This window comes from Osmia bicornis, chromosome 11, assembly GCF_907164935.1.
Source record: "Osmia bicornis bicornis chromosome 11, iOsmBic2.1, whole genome shotgun sequence".
Classification (NCBI taxonomy): Eukaryota; Metazoa; Arthropoda; class Insecta; order Hymenoptera; family Megachilidae; genus Osmia; species Osmia bicornis.
In genome coordinates this window covers 7,992,690-8,011,803 of record NC_060226.1, presented here as the reverse complement: position 1 = coordinate 8,011,803, position 19,114 = coordinate 7,992,690, and the positions used below count along the sequence as shown (strand labels likewise).

The following is a 19,114-nucleotide window of genomic DNA, read 5'->3' as shown; positions in this document are numbered from 1 at the left end:
TTCAAATAGATAATTGTTTTATTAAAATTACACCAAATGGATATGAAATAATAATAGTTAATAATATACATTGTTAGCTCCGTCTAGCGTGTAAGAAGGAAAAGAATTTACGAGCGATATTTAGCGCGAATTACCCTTTTACGTGTACAAAGATGTTCTCATTACGGACATTAATTTCCTTATGGTCGTGGCGCGCCATAATGCCATCGGCGTTAATAAGCGCCGTGAAAAATGCATTAACTTAGCAAGCCCGGCTCTTTGCTCCGTGTTAACGTTATAAGTATCCGTTACTTTCATCGTTTCCTCTACCCTGCTCCCATAACGAACACGGATGAACGAGATCATCTTCCGCTGCCAATTACATCGATAATCTGGTTATTATTAACTGCAAGAACGTGGCTCGGTACGTGTGTGCCAATCTCTGCTCGATAGCAAAGGATCCAATCATTCTACAATCTATGAAATTTGAGGAAAATCAAATCTTTTCTATCGTTCAGAAATTATGAAATTTCAGGAAAATTGAATTCTATCCACGAAGCTATTTCTAATAATTTTCCTTTTAATGATCATCATTAATGACTATCATTAATGCAATTAGATTTTATAATGTAGGTTTTTAATCGAATTTCTTAATTTTTTATTTGATGAAACAAAGTAATGAAATTTCGAAAAATTGAAAAAGAGATACAAAATAAAAAATCCGACATCAAATTGGTCCTTGTATTTTTTTTCGATTGATCGCGTGTGTCGGATTCATAAACGGACAGGGTACAATGGATGCAAGGAATGTTAACTGATGGCGATATTGTTACGTCGAAACAGTTGTGCCGATACGAAATCCGCGACCACCGCGACCACAGCAAAGCGTGTCGCGAAAAGTAAAAATATCCGTGTGACCGATTCGATATATCGATCGAAGTGATCATCGTTTTAAATGGACGCGGTGAACGGTATTCAACGCACTTTGAAACGTTTTTAGAAATCGCAAACGAATCACTGGCTTTTGTTTTTTTGTTTTTCTTCCTTTATTTGTGTGTGCGTGGGTGTGTACGCTTTCTCGCTTTCTCCTCTTCGGCTTTTGCCACCGGGTTCCCGGGGGATTTTTTGGCCCCGCACGCGACATCGATTCCGATCGATGCAGGCTTGCAGTTTTGGAAAGGGGATGGATTTAATTGTGCAAGAGCAAATCTTCTGCGGTTTCAAACTATGAAAGACAGATTGTTCTTGCGCTGAATGGAAGGTGAAATTTATTGGTTTGGAAATTAACGGGGAACAATTAAAGCGAATCAACTTTGCTCCGATTATTTCCGCACTCGATTAACAATTTAGCATTACAATCTGCTTTAAATAAGCATAGGTACTATTATTTCAATGGTATTGATTTAATCGGAACGAATATCAAAGGAAATGTTTATTATAAATTAATTTGCAATTCAATTCGTAAATGATCATTCCCAATTCAAGGAAATACATAGAGAGAAATTTGTACTGTTGGTATCGTTCGCTGTCTCGTTAAAGAAAAAAGCATTATCTTCAAGAGGATCTTCACCCCCATAGCCTAATTTTCTTTTTGATATGCAGTGGAATCCGTTCATTATAATCACTTTAAGAATTGCAATTTTTTATGAATTGCTGACAATATTAAACAGAGGATAAAAAGAAAAATAATTAAGGAAACCGGAGTTAAGTAGAAAACCGTGTATACTTCGTTATATTAAGCTCGTTTTCCTTTACCGTTTACAGGAAATGCGATTATAGAAACTCTATTGTTAAGAAATTCGTGAAAAAGAAAGGGAAGGAGAAAACGAGCTGATTTATCGGGTATCGCAGTAGTACAGTTTTATTCTCGCTAGTCAGCTAGCACGCTTCTCGTTCCTCCATGTATCGAGCTGCGTGCTAGGTGAAACGTGGCTGCTGGTTGCCTATATCAGCTTTGGAAAAGAGGGTGAGGGCCATGATATCGATGCTACGTGTTTAGAATCGCCCAAGTGCAAGCTTGCCGATCGCGAAGCTTTCGCGGTTTCGCATTCAACGTGTACCGATCACATGGTCGTTGCACTCGGAACATAAATGCTGAAAATAAGTACTACATTTCGTCGAACGAGTGGGAACTAACGCTTGCATGCAACTTTTTCATCAAACACCGTTTCACGAGCTTGAAAAATTTAAATTCACGCTTCAAGCTAATCATTTTTAAACGAAAAACGAAAAGAAATAAAATTTCAAATAACGGAGCTTAAAATTAATTTTTTTTTTTAAACAAATTCTTTTAGTTGATCTTTTCTACGTCGTTATTTGCACACGAATTCCAGGGAGGTCATCCGACTACCCCTCGGGGAGTAAGCTTAACCATGCTGCACTTAACACAAATTCCGTTCTTACCCACCAACTTTAAACTCTGGGGTTTCCATAGACTTCCTATTACCTTCACTTGATCCCAAACCTTCGCGTTTGCTAACCAACACCATGACCCGTGGTGTGGGAGTCGTTTTCATTTTCTTAATTTGAAACTATTTCTTTAGATATTAGTCAGAATATCTAATAAAAGTATTTCTGATTAAATGAGTGAAAGAATTTCTAATACCATTTCTAATTTCTAATACAATTTTAATGAAAATTCGAGACTGGCAGCTAAGAAAATAAAGAAAATATGGAAATAAATTCCCAAATATTAATCCTACTCGCATAACCTACTGTCATTAACACTAGACAAAATAATTTCTTTTCCAACATTTTCTTTCCCCATCGCATTATTCGAAACGCTTTCCGTTTTCCGCTCGCGATATCTCGTATCCGGTCGTCTTTCGGTCAGCAGGGAATATCCGTTCGGGATTGCTTGCAGCATCGGAACGTAGGTGTTCCTAGAGGCGAGGTAGCATGACTGTTGAGAAACCACAGTCAGGATTTCGAAGATCCGACGAAAGGTCAGCCCCGAGTTCGAGAACAATATCGCCGTTTCTCAAAACCGCTTCCGCTAGCTGGCGAAATGGATTTCCGTGCACGCTGGGAAATCAAGCCAACGATTCGCTATTGGCTCGCGTTTTTATTCTTATCCGGTCCTCTGAAAAACTGTAACGACTTCGCCGCGGAACCAGCCAAGACCCATCGAAACCGTCTATAGAAATTTTCACTGCTATTATTTACATCGTAAGCTACGTGTAGCAATAGATAATATTTGAAGAAATAAATAAAAAGATCCTTATTTGATGTAACAATAATTAATATCCTAATACAACGAGGACCAATAATGCTTAACTATCTGAATCAGATCGTGTCTGTCAGAAGGATATCCGTTTCCAGATACGGTTCAATCTACAGGATACGGATTGTTGATGAACAATCAAACCAATAGACGATCAATAATTCAAACTGTATTGTTAGTTTGGAGAAGTTGATGCGTGAACAGTAATCTACAATCAATATCAACAATCTCTGAACTTGTTAGCTAAGAATAACGAATCCTTAACTACACCTTGAATAATATATGAAAAGAAATTAAATCAGATTTTCACTGACTTTTCACCAGATCTCGATACAACTAGGACTAGGACTATCAAACCTCGAAAAATCCCCTGGGATAAATAATTTATTTGAAAATTTAAATTATACTGGAGTTATTGAAGGAATTTTTAGCAATTGTTTAGAACGATTTCATTGTTGTATCTCGTTGAATGATATCGAGTTAACACTAGTGAAAAGATAATAGATATACCTTTTAAAGTGCTCTCTTCTAGTTGATAGTCTTTATACCATCCCGTTTGCGGAATTCGCAAATAAACCTTGGTTCGTTCCTTAAACGTACCATTAGGATCCATTAAGAAACGCGACGAGCACTTTGGAAGGTACATCTCGTGGGAAATTGCCATTTAAATTTCTTCATGGTGAATGAGAATGAAAATAAAAAGAATGTCAGCTTCGTTAAATTTTAAAAGATGCTGTAAGCTGAATGGTTTGACACTGAAATACTTCCATTGCACTCGATACGAATTTATAGATGAACTACGTCCTTGAAAATTCTAAATTTTCCCTCTATTCATTAAAATATTAATGCATATCAATTTTTGTTCGACGTTTATTTGATATGAGAAGTGTTATCAGTTCCTCATATTAATATCATAATGTATCTGCAGTCGGAAAATGTGTATTGCATCCAAATTGCAATCTAATTGATTTCACAATTACGAAAATTATTTCGTTGGAAATACGCGTTCGCCGATGAAAGATAATACATGGAAAATGTTCTCGATAACGATCAAACAGAAATTTATTCCTACAATGAAAATATTATTTGCTATGTATTTAATAATCAATTTACCTAATTATAATTAACTTTTATCGATTCACTCCTACTATTAAAAAGTCTCACTTAATGTTTTAATAAAGATACTTATTTTTCATTTTGAAATTTTACTTTTACCCTAATGTTAATTAAAATTAATTAGTTAATTTGCTATGACTAAATATTTCCTCCAATGTAAATATATTTTCGAAACAGTTTTAATTACAAAGCATGGTTTTCTACGAATCATAAACTCTCTGAAATAATATACGAGTTTCATTGCTAATGAATACTGCGGTTTGAAGCTGGAATTATTATTTAAATTCATTTTGGCAAAAGTGGAATCTAATTATTTTGAAGTTACAATAGAAAATTAAAATTATTGCCAAATGAATTTACTGTTAGAAAACTTTCAATTTGACAATCACTATAAAAAAAAGGAAAATTTTTTGAATCGAACGAAGATTGTTCATCACGTTTGCAACATAACAACGAAACTAACTGAAGCTTCCGTTCATTTGCAGATTGGTGCGCTGAAGGAATACTTCCTGTTCGCCGACAAACGACTTCACAAACGATCCCTTTCCAACAGCGAGTCGCATCACAAGACGCTAAGAGATGAGCCGCGGGTAAGTTGAATGCATCTTTTGGTGTCGGACTCGCAAAGGCGTGCTCATCAAACTTTGCCAGCCTCTGGCACAGGTGCAAAATATAGAACCGACGTAATTTCACGGTGTCTGTCATCCTGCAACGCGCATTGTTTACCCCGACGTTCTAATTTTCTACTACTCCTTGCACGCTTTAATGCACGCTGCCTCCTCGCGACCACAGCCACGTGATTACACTAGCTACTGTTACAGTGGTTGATTTTGTTACGAATCGCTAAAGAAGAATATAACAATGCGATATATTTTGTATTATTATAAAAAATATTTGACACGTATTTTTAAAATATACTCAAAAATATTCATATTTTCTGCTTTGTATAATTTTTTTCAAACACAAAATGTAAAACATAGAAGAATCGTGCAGGAAATATCATAGCGAGAAACGAAGGATTCTAAGTTAATGAAAGACTCGGAATAGAATGAATTTTAAATTCTTACGTGACGTGGAATTATAATTCCCGCATATTTTAAATGATGTTTTCATGCATATGGAATAACTTTTTCGTATGTACAGAATTCGTTATCCTGTCGTGTAATTTAGTTTCCGCGCGTTAGCTTGAAAAACACGACCCTTCGTTGCAAACAGGCAGAAATTAATGGAACGTGTAAAGTAAAGTCTGCTAATCATCAAGGATACCAAACAATAAATAAATTCGGAAGGTTTACTATACGGATACCTTTTAATTATCGTTGCACACGAGGTATCGATTTCCGTGAAGCCCAATTAAGTCCATTTTGTACATCTACTAATCTACTGTAATTTATTTAAAAGATAGTTTAATTTTGTTTGACATTATCCCTGGTAATTCTTCTGATAAATTAGGCAATTGTTTAAATAGTATAAATAATATATTGTCTGGAATGGCCTAATTTGGCAGAGGTATTTCGAAACCTACCATGCACGATAATGTACAGTTACCAAACAACGACGAAATTCGATAAAGAAATATATAAAAATATTCTAAATCAAAGAATTGCTTTTCCAGGACGATAAACTATTCCCAGGATCGATACTTTTTTTTAAATAATAAAAAGGACACTTTGTTAGAAGATTGACTGAACCGAAGACAAGTGAAAGGTCTTTTAATTAAAGCTTTCTTCGATTGTTCGATCGTTTTCGTCTCGAGCTCTTTCAACTGTAACTTGCTACGTTAGAACTACCCCATAAAAATAGCTTTAACAGTGAAACTCGGCATGATCATTGAGAATGAACGTATCCAATTGGCGAGGGAGACTATGAGGAAAAAGGACACGGTAAAATATCAGCCTGTTTCCGGAGATAATATTGTGCTTGCACCATCTTTCCAGTCACGGACATTGTCTATTTCTCGCCGATAAAGCGTTTCGTCGACACCAATGAAACGGCCCTGAGAAGGTTTATTCGACAAATACCGAAGCCGTTTCAAGAACGGATACGTAACGCGTATTTACAACCAAACGATTGCTGGAATTCACATAAAATAATCAAGAAAACAGTAGTGTAACTAAGAGGGCTTAGACGGAGTCAGCTGATCTTAATAAATATTGGATTATTTTCAAAAATGTTAGATAACGTTATTAAACTCGACTACTAATCAAATATAAAAAGAATTTTTCAACCCCCTAATTGAGAAGAAATTAAATAATACTTTTGCAAAATTAATTAATACCCTGTGAATTAAGGGTTGGGTGTATGTATTTAGTTATTGCTTCTAAAATTGAAATATAAACTCGAAAATTAAAATAATGACCCATCATCGCCAATATTTAATGCTAGGAGAATTTCTGATCTACGAAACATTGTTAGACCGTGATCCTGAATAATGAAAGGAGTGTATAACGTGGTCGCACACCAAAGAGGTGCATACAATCAGATTATACGGGGAGGTTATTACGTGGAATCTAATCAGATTTGCCGTCAAACAGCAAATCATTTAACGTCATTACAAGCTTGGCGTATAATAACTTTTGTCACACGGTGGGTAACCCTGACACGCACATGTCACCGCGCGCATTTTAAATTAGATACTTCGATTAATGGGATGCAATCGAACGCTTGTCGATCACCCTGACGTGTGCGCAAATTTGTGGTAATTTTGCTTGATAAAGTAGGAACTTTGTTCCCTAATCACCAGAGTACAATCTCAATTTTCCTACATCCTGATTCTGCATGAAATAATATTTTTGGTTAATTTTGGAAAATAATGTTATGCAACGTCACCCTTTTTTTTTCTTTCTAAAGGACGACATTTACAAAACGTAGTAGGTAATAAACTCGATGGCCATCAAGCTCTGACGCGTAAATAAATAAATATTTAAATCACAGATTTGATTAGCATTGATTCGATGGAGCTCTGCTAATTGGGTTCCCCTTTTTTTCCCCCAAGTGGTGGTAGACGAGCGTGACACTTATCGGCCCGGAACGCTAGTTAGCATAGGGATTTTGGAGACTGGCCAAAATTCAGGAGCCGTGAATTTCGGTGGCGAGGCTTTAACGTCGAATCGTCCGGCGATATGAATGAAACGATGACCGAGGCGTCACGCGTTTCACGCTCCGTCGAGTTAAAGCTCGACCACGAAAACGCTTCACGTTGATGGAACCGTTTACAAGGCGCCATACGGCCGGATCCGTATATTCTGCGAATTTTCGTCTGCTCGCCGCTGCACGCTTGCATATTCCATGATAAATCGTGCTGGCTGATTGCGCGTATGGGGAGGGGGTGGTTGAAAAAAAAAAGAAAAAAAAAGTCCTGACCCGTAACCGCAAACATGTAAAATTTTTAATAATCCCACCCACCTACGGTCGCACCCAAGCGGATACGTGAACGTGCATTATAAACAGCCTGCATTCGAAGAGGCATTATTTCCATTACAGACGTTTGTTTATTTTACAATTGAAAAGCTCTGTTCGGAAAAAAATTTCTCGAAAAAGATTTTTCTGAAATTCTGAAACTGATTCATTGACTCACTGATTTAGAAATAATCAATGCCCAACTTAATCAATGCAATATACACACATATTTTTTTCTCATCAAAATATGTACTTTAGATTTCTATTCCATTATTTACCGTGTGGAAGCAATTTTGAATATGAACGAAACTATGCCTGTAAATTAGCAACCCATCAAAGGCAAAGGAGCTACTACACTACTATCATTAGTTTCAGTTAAATGAAATGACTGAATAGCCTTTGATGTTATTTAAAATTATGCATTACCAAGGAACAGGTCAACAGCTTTGAGTACATTTCCATATTTCGGGCAATGATTATTAAACTAAATGCATTTCAATTTCAATAAATTGCTCTTGGCCGGCTTCAAAGACAAAGTTATCAAACAATAATTAAGTTAGCTCAAAGTAATTAATTGTAAAACTTTTGGGAAAGGATATATTGAATATTAAAATTGAATTTACAAAGTGTAAAATTTCACGAGTAATAGCCTTTTAAGGGTGATAAAAAGATGTGTCAAATATTTTTTTCAAATATTCCAATAAATCAATTTCTTGAACTATTTATCTTGAAAATAAACAGGTAAAAGAAACACGCGTGTATGTTTCTTCTTTGGCAAAGTACTTCGGAATTGTTTAGTTCCGAAATCCATGTAGGAAGATTGCTAAAGAGAAATCCGTTGGTGTTTTTCCAGGTGCGATGGTTCCAACAACAGCACGAAAAGAAACGCAAGAAGAGGGACTTTGTGCCCACCTCGTTCTCTTTCGCCGATTATCCGGCGTTTTTCGATGAATTTGGTCCACGTCCTAGGCAGACCACGTTCCATCGACAAAGGAATAGAGGCGTACCTCTTCAGAACCTGTTCACGGATCCGCTCTTTAAGGAACAGTGGTACCTGGTAAGTGGACCTCTCGATTTTGCTACCTTAGAACCGACCAAAACCAACTACGTGACGAGACTGCTACGTTCCTCGACGTAGCTGACTTTAACGACATCCGATAACAGCTATAACGTGTTCGAGATCTAGTTTCCTTTCATCTTAAGGCCGTTTCAATTTCTACTGATTTCGTCTCTACCTCGACACTTTAGATCGCTTTCAAATATTTAAATTATCGTATTAAAAAAAAAAAAAAACTTAGAATTTGACAGGATAATTTCGGAAGAAATGGACCAATTTTCTTTAGGTAGGAGCTTTAACTTTCCTTAGGTAAAAAAGGCAATGACTATGAAATTCAACGGATGGTCCAAAAATTATGAAGGTTGTCCATCCCTCCAGAAATTGCAAAATAAAAAACAATCCAATTTAGCCTGTATTTGTTAAAAAATATTTGGATAAATAAATCGGTACAAAAATCGCGGGCGCGATCATTCAGTTATTACATCGAGCCGGTGTAATCGAATATTTATGTTTGATTCGTAGATTTACGGGGATGAAACCACGACGTGAATAACGCATATGGATGAATCGAGTTCCATCCGTCAGTTTTGTAAAAAAAAGAAAAGAATGAAAAATATTTCATTTGAATTATATCGAAAAGTTCCATTAGCATTGTCAAATAAATTTATCCATTTGACGGGTACAGATTTATCGTTATCGCTGCGTTTTGAATACGAAAGAATTGCAGGATATTTATGTCCGTGGCCATTAGAGAAGTTAATTAATTTCACGTATATCGAGATAAACACGATATATCATTTCTGCCTAAATTATTACCGAATTAGTTCCATTCGTATCGTTACACGCCTTTGAATTTAGACGGTGTATAGTTGAATAAGGCGCGCTATACAAGGGAAATGGAACGTTTCGAAATTGTGAACCGTGAATTAACTCGCTAGAAATGAAAAAAAAAAAAAAAAAAGAATAATATGGTCGGAGAAAGAAAACGAGATGAAAACGTTTTTCAGCTGGTTTTACACTTTTACGCAACACTGGTTACGTTTTAACGATGTTGGGAGTTTTATCTGTCAATTTTTAATTGCCTCAAATTCTACATGTAAAAAAGTCATGATTTCTTTGTCGTTTAATCGTACGATGTGATAAGAAAAATATTATTAAACGCTGTGCTTATTTAACACGCTAGAAGTGAAAAGTTGGAGAGAAATTCACTGGATAAAAGAGATTTATTTTTATGAGGATTATATGTGATTCGCTTTTTCCTATTTTATAAACAAAAGTTGTTATTTCCTTGTTAAATCGTACGAGTTGATAGGAGAATGTTATTAAATGTTGCATTCATTCAACACGTTCGAAATAAAAGAATGGGAGTAAAAATGAAAGCGTTTCATCTCACAATTATGTGAAATTAATTCATTCAACGGTCTTAAATTTTATCATTATTTCCTTGTTTTTAAATTGCAAGATTTTCCTAGATTAAAACAATGTTTTTAATAATAAATCAGACGTATAGGAAATGTGTATTTAATTGCTCGATTAATCGGTTGTTAATCGCCTAAATCGCTGAATAATTATTGAATCCGATATTTATGAGAACGGGGTGGTTTCTACGGAAGGGCGTGTCCGATTTCGCGGCGGAAATCCTGTTTTCGAATGAAAAACATCTGATCGTTAATACCGCCCTCGTATAGATCGTTGCCGCCGTTAATTCCAGAAATGACAAGAGCAGCGATCACCGTTAACTTGTACCGGAAACGATCGTTTTCGAGGCGACGCGTCGAGAATTATGAACGACGAAAGATGAGAAAGGACGACCTTTGACCGTGTTCAAATTTCTCGTTCGTATCGACAAGAAACGAATCGTTCTTACTTTCTCACCGGAGAATAAATTAGCAGCGCCGAGAGAGGAGAATAGTGAAAAGACGAGGCAATAGTAGCCTCGGGTCAAAGTAGTACATCCATCAGCATTCGCGGATAAAATGGAGATATCACGTCGTGCCATAACTAACGTCGAGTTGATAAAAGAAGATAATAGATAGTAGATCGTCGGTTAAAATTTTTTAAAGAAAAATTGCTCGAGCTTCTTCGAACTTATCTCGAAATCTTAACGTGGTAGAGGACGATTAATATCTAAAGGATTTTTAATAATTAAATACATAAGTTATTTCACTAAAAATTAAACATACCATTTTGTTGTCTGGTACCAGAATGGCGGCGCTAAGGATGGCTTCGATATGAATCTTGGCCCGGCTTGGCAGAAGGGTTACACAGGCAAGGGTGTAGTCGTGTCGATCCTCGACGACGGCATACAAACGAATCATCCGGACTTGGCGTTAAATTACGATCACCAGGCCAGCACGGACATCAACGACAACGACAACGATCCGATGCCAAGGGACAACGGTGACAACAAGCATGGAACACGATGCGCTGGCGAGGTCGCAGCGGTTGCTTTCAACCAATATTGCGGTGTCGGGGTTGCCTATAATGCCAGCATAGGAGGTAAGAAATTATTACTTTTCGAATGAATTCCGATAGGGGTAAATATCTTTGCCCCTCGAATCCAAAACTGTTGATAAAATTTGGGGGTGGCTTGTATTTTTAAGATACATAGGTTAAATTATCAGAAAAAATATAACTTACCTCATGGCAAAAACTTGACCAGTCAACAATAGTCTCCTTGAAAAGAATAACTTCAAAGTGTGAATTAAAATGAAGTGTTAAAATTGACAAGTAAAATCACGACGATTGCCCGTTTTATTAAATGTTTCCTCACGACGCGTCCTCCGTGCTGTGCACTCTATGAGCAAGACTTAGAACTGAGTAAGGAGACTATTCTTAACTGGTCAAGTTTTTACCGCGAGGTAAGTTATATTTTTTCTGATAACCTAACCTAACAAAGTCATTAACTTTTGAAAATAATGATTTTTATCAATATTTACCACAATATCTTAGTAAATACAAGCGACCCCCAAATTTTATCAGCAGTTTTGGATTCGGGGGGCAAAAATATAATACATAGAATTTATCTCTTTTCAATTGATTTCTCGAAAAATGAACATTTCACGTTTACTCTATAAATAATTGTTTTTGGTTTCACACTCTCGCGGTTTTGAAATTAAACTTCGCACGAATGAACGGTTCTTTTTATTATAAGCCACATTTCTCTTACCTCGTGTGGTGAATTATGATCCTTCGAGGTGTTTACGTAAAGTTCGAAGAACGAAGAGGGTGGCTGGTTTTGAAGATTGTCGTGTTTGGAAAGCTTTCTTCCTTTTAGACATCGCGTTGCTATAGATTCTTATTTGTGTCACTTGGTAGCCGAGTAAGCGTCTTTGAAACACGCGGAATAATGGAATTATTTTGGAACCTTTAACACTTTTTCCACAGTAATGTATCTAAAAACACTGAATGTAAACTGTGTGTTATCGATTGAGATAATATTGGCGGGTTAGAAATTAAACTATTCACTTTAGAACACTATTTAATATGCGTTGACTCGCGGAACGCTCAAGAACGAATGAAACTATCGCGGCGCTTCGACACGAGTACCGCCTTTACCGCTAATCCGAATGTTTATCCTTAGGGCTTATCCCTATCGCGAGCATAATAGCGACTCTGCCGGTTTCGCAGATAGCCTAGAGGCCCGGGAAAAATTTTTCTTTACATCCATGTATTGACCAACGTAAACTCAGGAATCTGCTCCTGACGAGGTCGAAAACCGCCTCAGGTTGACATCATCTTACACTAATAATAAATTACATAAATAAATCAAAATAAAACGTATTCATATCCAGGTTGAATAAATTAAAATTTCATTCGCGCGTTATACTGTGGTTCTGAAAGTAATTTAATTTTTAACAGAATATCTGTGGAACGTTAAATTAATTTCATTAGATAAATATCATAATAGAATATTGCATTACCAAATTGATCCATCGTACAAATATTATAATTATACGTTAATGTATTAAATTTAGTGGCAAATTGAACATTCCGTAATTATAATGTTGCTACTCATAAATAAACGATGCAAACCATTCCAGCAAGCATTTTCATATTTTTCAATTTGCTAAAATTGATTTTTTAATTATAACTTTCTGCTCAGCTCTGGAATACGTAATAACGAGTAAATCCCAGGACCGGAGAGATTAATAGTGTTCATTATTCAACGCTCCGGATTGAATTAACCAGTCATTCTTTCGTACTCTGTTATAGTTAGAGTTAATATCGTTTTAACCTCGGTTCGTTACCTTTGAATAATTAATTCAGTATTAAAATCAATAATACACGTAAAACTGTGCAAATTCTCGTTCTTAAAAAGAATAATGCGAGCTATCCTTCTTTTCCCTTCTATAAAATCACAGAAAATATATCACAAATAAAAGAGAAATCAACACCAAACGAACCACGTGAGAATTCGTTTCAGAACCACTAACACGTCCATTAACTTCAATAAATTCTATTCTCCGCTCGATTTCATTTACTTTGTTTAATTACATTCCAACAATTTCATCGTCCAGCCTGGATGTTCATCTTTTTCTTTTTACCTCGCCATAACAATTACCGAGGTGTCACTCGTTTCATGCATCGTCCTCTTTCCTCGTCTCTGCCGATTACAAGTCTCTTTACGTCGTGGGAATATCGAGTTCCGATAATATTGTCGGCTGGTTTCCATTAAAATGCATGACAACAATCCCTGTTCGATTTAACGCGTTCGGAATAGCGCCATACCTCGGCATCGAAGCGACGCGTTTTCTACGATAAAATTCATTGGCTCGACTGCGATCAACGGTGAAAAACAGATGACAATGGGTGCGGGAGAAATTTTAATGAAAATAGCGTGGATCGCGGCGACGAGACGGGGGTAGGCGGGATTAACAAGGGGAAAGGGTTGCTAGAAAATTTTCGGGGAAAATCTTGCGGTTCCCACGAGGGGTAACGAGAAGGAAAGCTATCTGACACACATACCATCCGTGTTCTCAGGCGTGCGAATGCTCGATGGCCCGGTAAACGATGCTGTCGAAGCCAGAGCACTCGGATTGAATCCTGATCACATCGATATATACAGTGCATCCTGGGGCCCCGAGGACGATGGGAAAACCGTCGATGGTCCTGGCCCTCTTGCCAGGAGGGCGTTTATTTATGGCGTAACCAGCGTAAGTTATACACCTTTGCTTTTCTTTTATTGCTTCAACCGAGGGGCGTGCATCAAGGCAATCTGCAGGTGTCACGGGATACAATGGATCTCAAGCAAATCGGCTTGGGATCGATTTAAATCCATACTTGATGAAGGTGTTAAAATCAATAGGTATTTCCATTTGTTTGTATCTTATAACGTATCGCATCAACCCTTTGCGCTCCAAGCTTTTTTTCTCACGAGTTGATGCTGAAAATTCCTTTGATATAATTAGTTGAAAGTAAACGTGATCTATAACGCGTTACACTGTCCGGCAAACTTTCATTAGGATCAAGTCGTTCTTAATCAGCAAGGTTTAACTAGCCCTTAAAATTGAAGCGCAAACACCGTCAAGTGTGCCGGGTAGCGCTTTAACGAGGACCACTTGAAAGGTCTAACGATTTCCAAACGTACAGGGTCGCAAAGGCAAAGGATCGATCTTCGTGTGGGCATCGGGCAACGGTGGCCGTCACACGGACTCTTGCAACTGCGACGGCTATACAAACAGTATTTTCACCTTGTCCATATCGAGCGCTACCCAGGGCGGTTACAAGCCCTGGTATCTCGAGGAATGTAGCTCGACGTTAGCCTCCACTTACTCGTCCGGCACGCCCGGTAACGACAAGAGCGTCGCGACGGTGGATATGGACGCGAAACTAAGGCCAGATCATATTTGCACGGTCGAACACACGGGAACATCGGCATCGGCACCGTTGGCTGCCGGTATTGCCGCCCTCGCCCTCGAAGCTAATCCGAGCCTCACGTGGAGAGACATGCAGTACCTGGTGGTGCTTACATCCAGGTCGGTACCACTCGAGAAGGAACCTGGCTGGATACTGAACGGTGTAAAGAGAAAGGTCTCCCACAAATTCGGTTATGGCCTCATGGATGCCGGCGCTATGGTTAGCCTGGCCGAACAATGGACCAACGTGCCGCCTCAACATATCTGCAAGTCCGATGAGATCAACGAGGAGAGACGTATCGACCCGACCTACGGTTACACTCTAAGCGTCTCCATGGACGTTACCGGCTGTGCTGGCTCCTTGAACGAGGTTCGCTTCCTCGAGCACGTGCAGTGTAAGGTAAGAGGGTGTTCATTCTAATGAAGTGGTTAACAGACTGACTGGCACACGCTGCAAAATAGAATTTTCATTATTAGAAGATTAGAAGGATCAAATATTTAGTAGTATCGTTGATCCGAGCTCTAGAGTATCTGTTTATCTAATAAATATTTTTTAATCAAATTAGTTTGAGGGTTGGACAGGTTTTCTAGGTATTTTCTTTGTCGAAGAGATAGACGATTGAAACGTCAAACATTTTTCGAACAGGTTTCATTAAGGTTCTTTCCTCGAGGAAATCTGCGATTGCTGTTGACATCTCCGATGGGTACCACGTCGACTTTACTGTTCGAAAGGCCACGGGACGTTCTTAGCTCGAGTTTCGACGACTGGCCTTTCCTCAGCGTCCACTTCTGGGGTGAAAAGGCGGATGGTCGGTGGACTCTGCAGATCATTAACGCCGGTAACCGGCACGTCAATTCCCCAGGTAAGTAGTTTTAATATCTTTTCTCACTTGTCCAAGCAGATTTGACAAGAGAAATACGATTTAACACTTTGTTAAATAATCAATGGTTATCCAAATGTGACCTAACTTAATAAGATTAATTTTGCTAATTTGTTATAAATGTAAAACTGTTTCTCTGTAAGTAATTAATAATTAACTAATTGAAACTGAACTTTGTACGCTGACTAATTAAGTCCTTGTACTGAAAATGGTTATTAACAAATTAACATTGATTGCCATTATATATATAAATTATTGTACAAATAACACTTTGTCGATGAATGGGGTTATAGGATTTTACCGGGATATTGAATTATTAATCCCACGTTATTAACCCTGACTATTTTGTACAGTTCTAATGGTCTTCCTTGCCTCCATTTTGGACATTTTTATTTAATTTTATATTTATTTTTTCAGATATCTGATTATTTGAAAATCCAGAAACCGAGGCTGCCAGAAAAACCAATAGTGATTAAAGAAGTTTATACTTGGTCTGACTTGTCGTTTACCTTAATCACTGCGGAGCAGTGCAGAAAAGATTTATTTGCTTCACTTTAGAATTCAGTTCCCGTCCTGCGCGCTTTAATGACAATTTAAACTTCCAGCTGTAGTTTTATTACACTTTCAACTTTATAAAAATCGTAATATTATATTAATTTATTCTCCCCCACCTCCACCCTCGAAAAGAAAGAAAAATGCTATAACTGACCAATTCGATTGACAAAGTGTTTCAAAAATGAAAGACAGAATCTGAAAAAATCTGAAATAATTTCTATCATTTGTTGTTCCAGGAATCTTAAAGAAGTGGCAGCTAATATTTTACGGAACTGCAGCCAACCCGATCCGGATACGGACACGTCAATTTAACCCGGTACAAGCCCATTCTTCGTACGCCTCCGTGCATTATCCATATCCTGTAGACGATGATCCATCGGGCCATCGCGGCGACGTCGACTTCTTTCCTTCGTCTACCTTTCAGGGCTACCAGGGCCCGTACGTTGGTTCCGCCTCCAACATCCAAGCATCGGTGGCCACGTTGGACGGTTCATCGGCGCCTATCCTGACCAATCGTCTACCTGGGGACACGTCCTCGTCTTACGACTCTCCCTCGTCCTTGTCCCAAGTCGGGGACGAGTCATTGGACACCACTAGAAAGATCCTTCACGACTGTGATCCTCAATGCGATCCTCAGGGCTGCTATGGGAAAGGACCCACCCAGTGTGTTGCGTGTAAAAATTATCGTCTCGACAAGTAAGTGATCGTTTTAGAAATTCTGGCTGTGGAAAGTAGCTTGGGAAAGGGAGCATGGAACAGAGGTAATTATACACGGGATGTCCTGGCAGGATCAATTTCAGTATAAAATATTTTTCTACCAAATGGGAGACCCTCCTGCATGTTAATTTCGAAAGCTGCTATTTTTTGGTAATTATTTTTTTTTTTTTATATAAATAAAAGTACGTAGTTTTTCGTTTTAAAAAATTGCTACGAAATCCTTGAAATTTGTCTCCTGCACCATTTATTTCGTTCCACGGTTTATTGCACCCTCTGCACATCCATCGTGTCTCGCAAACGTTTGGAACAAACTGTTATTCAGAGTGATACTTTTTATGTAAAAGTACGACATTGAATTTCGAATTTTCTCGATACAAACGGTAAAAACAAGTTCGCTACTTTTTTTCGTGAAATCGAAAGAGCTACTCGAATGAGAGGATTAATTTCTACGATGGTTAATACTCAGCGTTATTAAAAACAATAATTGCTGAATGTTATTAAAATTTTTTTAATCAGGTAGAACGAGTACTAACTCGTTCAATTTTCTACGTTATCGGGGGGATGGAAGTTTAAAATAAAAATGTTCGTTCCGCAAGATTAAAGTAACTTTGTATTCGCATCGTAATTACGTTGTGCTCTGTAACGTAGATTCATTGTGCATTCATGAAAAATGAAACTTCTTCCGGTGCAGAAAGTGCAGCTATTCTTTCTAACTTTTTCACTAACAGAATCGATCGCTCTATAATTACTAACATAACTTTTAATAACTGCACCATATAAATTTCAATTTTAAGTAGCTCTATGTTTTGCAAAAAGCTCCCTTACTAAAATAGAACACCGTCTAATCGATAATAGAAAATTTATGTCTCACCTTACACACGATGTACGCAGTCAACGAACCGTAAGGGTGCAATTAACGAACTGCTAACAATGAAAATTCATTAATCGATAAAATGAAATGGCGAAGGAACGTTTGCTTGGAAAATTAAAATTACAGTACATGCGTGAGTCGATGCCCACCGAGGAGTTTTCCAAACCAGGGTGGCGTTTGTTGGCCTTGTCACGAGTCCTGTGAAATTTGTGCCGGGGCTGGTCAGGATTCTTGCCTTTCCTGTGCACCTGCTCATCTTCGGGTCACCGATCTGGCTGTTTGCCTGCAACAATGTCCCGAAGGATATTACGAGAGTGAGTACCATCGATTTCGTTAACGATTCGAAAATACTTGATTTGTTTGGAACGAAAATATTTGGACGTTTTCAGATACCGAGAATGGTACCTGTGTACCTTGCGAGGCGAACTGTGCCAGTTGCCAGGATAGGCCGGATAAATGTACCAGTTGCGAACATCACCTGGTTATGTATGAAAACAAGTGTTACGCGGCGTGTCCTCTGTATACCTACGAGACTCAAGATTACAACTGTGCACCGTGTCATTCTACCTGCGAAACTTGCAACGGCACCGCTGAAAATCACTGCATCTCGTGTCGACCGGGCTTGTTTTCTCTGAACGGTATGTACATACACTCATCTACGCGATAATCCTTAAAAATGATATACTGTTGTAACTGATAGCCTAGAAATCCTTTATTTAGCTAAAGTGTTCAGGTCTTAACTTTTATTTATTAAGGTAAGGAAATGATATATTGCAACCCGAATAAACCAGTTGGAGGATGACCAGGGGGTGGGAATAAAATTCCTGAAGAAAAATAAATTTCCTTTTTCATAAATTACAGGCACCTGTCGAGCGTCTTGTCCAGCTGGCTACAGTGCAGACAAGAAGCGTCGAGAATGCGTGCCATGCCCCCCAGGATGTGCCACGTGTGCCACGGCAACCTGCACGAGCTGCATCGACGGATGGACCTTGAACAAAGAGGATCTGTGTGCTCCAGAACACTACGATCGTTGCGATACCTCCGAATATTTCGACAACGGACACTGTACGACGTGCCATACCTCGTGCAAGACATGCGCCGGACCTGCGGAGACCGACTGCATATCCTGCCAGAATTCGTTGCTTCTTCAAGGAAAGCGATGCGTCTATCAGTGCGACGATGGCTACTACTCCATGGCACAGCCTTCGAGGCCTATCTGCGTACCTTGTTTACATACCTGCAAAACATGCGTGTCCCGGTTGAACTGCACCGCCTGCCAGGATGGACTGCAACTGCAGAGCGGAGAATGCAGGTCTTCTTGCGCTCAAGGGTGAGTTTCCAAACACTTATCATTTTTTTTGTCTGCAGAAGTTGTTGCAGAGTTCGGAAGGGATTATATACACAGCCTTCCATAATTTATGCGCCGAGTTAGCTGTGGTGGTTTTCCCAAAGGATAAA

At 38.3% G+C, this 19,114-nt stretch overlaps 1 protein-coding gene and 3 long non-coding RNA genes across 6 annotated transcripts in view; 1 reads left to right on the top strand and 3 right to left on the bottom strand.

The window, feature by feature from the left end:
- The window catches only part of LOC123988333, a 51,276-nt gene extending 40,236 nt beyond the window's left edge, over positions 1–11,040 (bottom strand). The window contains exon 1 of the long non-coding RNA XR_006829920.1: positions 10,958–11,040. This is a non-coding gene — a long non-coding RNA (uncharacterized LOC123988333). The remainder of the gene's footprint in view (positions 1–10,957) is intronic.
- LOC114873934 (furin-like protease 2) overlaps positions 1–19,114 on the top strand; it is a 208,916-nt gene that overhangs the window by 186,716 nt on the left and 3,086 nt on the right. The window contains exons 3-13 of one of the 2 annotated variants that reach the window (XM_029182738.2): positions 4,804–4,908; positions 8,571–8,774; positions 10,979–11,273; positions 13,758–13,930; positions 14,367–15,032; positions 15,279–15,495; positions 16,305–16,384; positions 16,493–16,764; positions 17,783–17,970; positions 18,046–18,294; positions 18,518–18,986. In XM_029182738.2, the coding sequence (XP_029038571.2) occupies positions 4,804–4,908; positions 8,571–8,774; positions 10,979–11,273; positions 13,758–13,930; positions 14,367–15,032; positions 15,279–15,495; positions 16,305–16,384; positions 16,493–16,764; positions 17,783–17,970; positions 18,046–18,294; positions 18,518–18,986 (2,918 nt within the window). Of the gene's footprint in view, positions 1–4,803; positions 4,909–8,570; positions 8,775–10,978; positions 11,274–13,757; positions 13,931–14,366; positions 15,033–15,278; positions 15,496–16,304; positions 16,765–17,782; positions 17,971–18,045; positions 18,295–18,517; positions 18,987–19,114 lie in introns of both variants that reach the window. The other variant, XM_029182737.2, reaches the window with a different exon arrangement.
- LOC114873938 lies at positions 11,166–13,824 on the bottom strand. The gene is made up of 3 exons (XR_003789014.2): positions 13,743–13,824; positions 11,944–12,178; positions 11,166–11,253 (listed from the first exon to the last, which is right to left on the bottom strand). It is a non-coding gene; the product is annotated as an uncharacterized LOC114873938 (long non-coding RNA).
- LOC123988334 lies at positions 15,001–17,874 on the bottom strand. 2 transcript variants are annotated; one of them, XR_006829921.1, is made up of 3 exons: positions 17,786–17,874; positions 17,657–17,706; positions 15,001–15,083 (listed from the first exon to the last, which is right to left on the bottom strand). It is a non-coding gene; the product is annotated as an uncharacterized LOC123988334 (long non-coding RNA). The 2 variants fall into 2 exon arrangements; XR_006829922.1 differs by having other exon boundaries at positions 17,657–17,709; positions 17,786–17,873.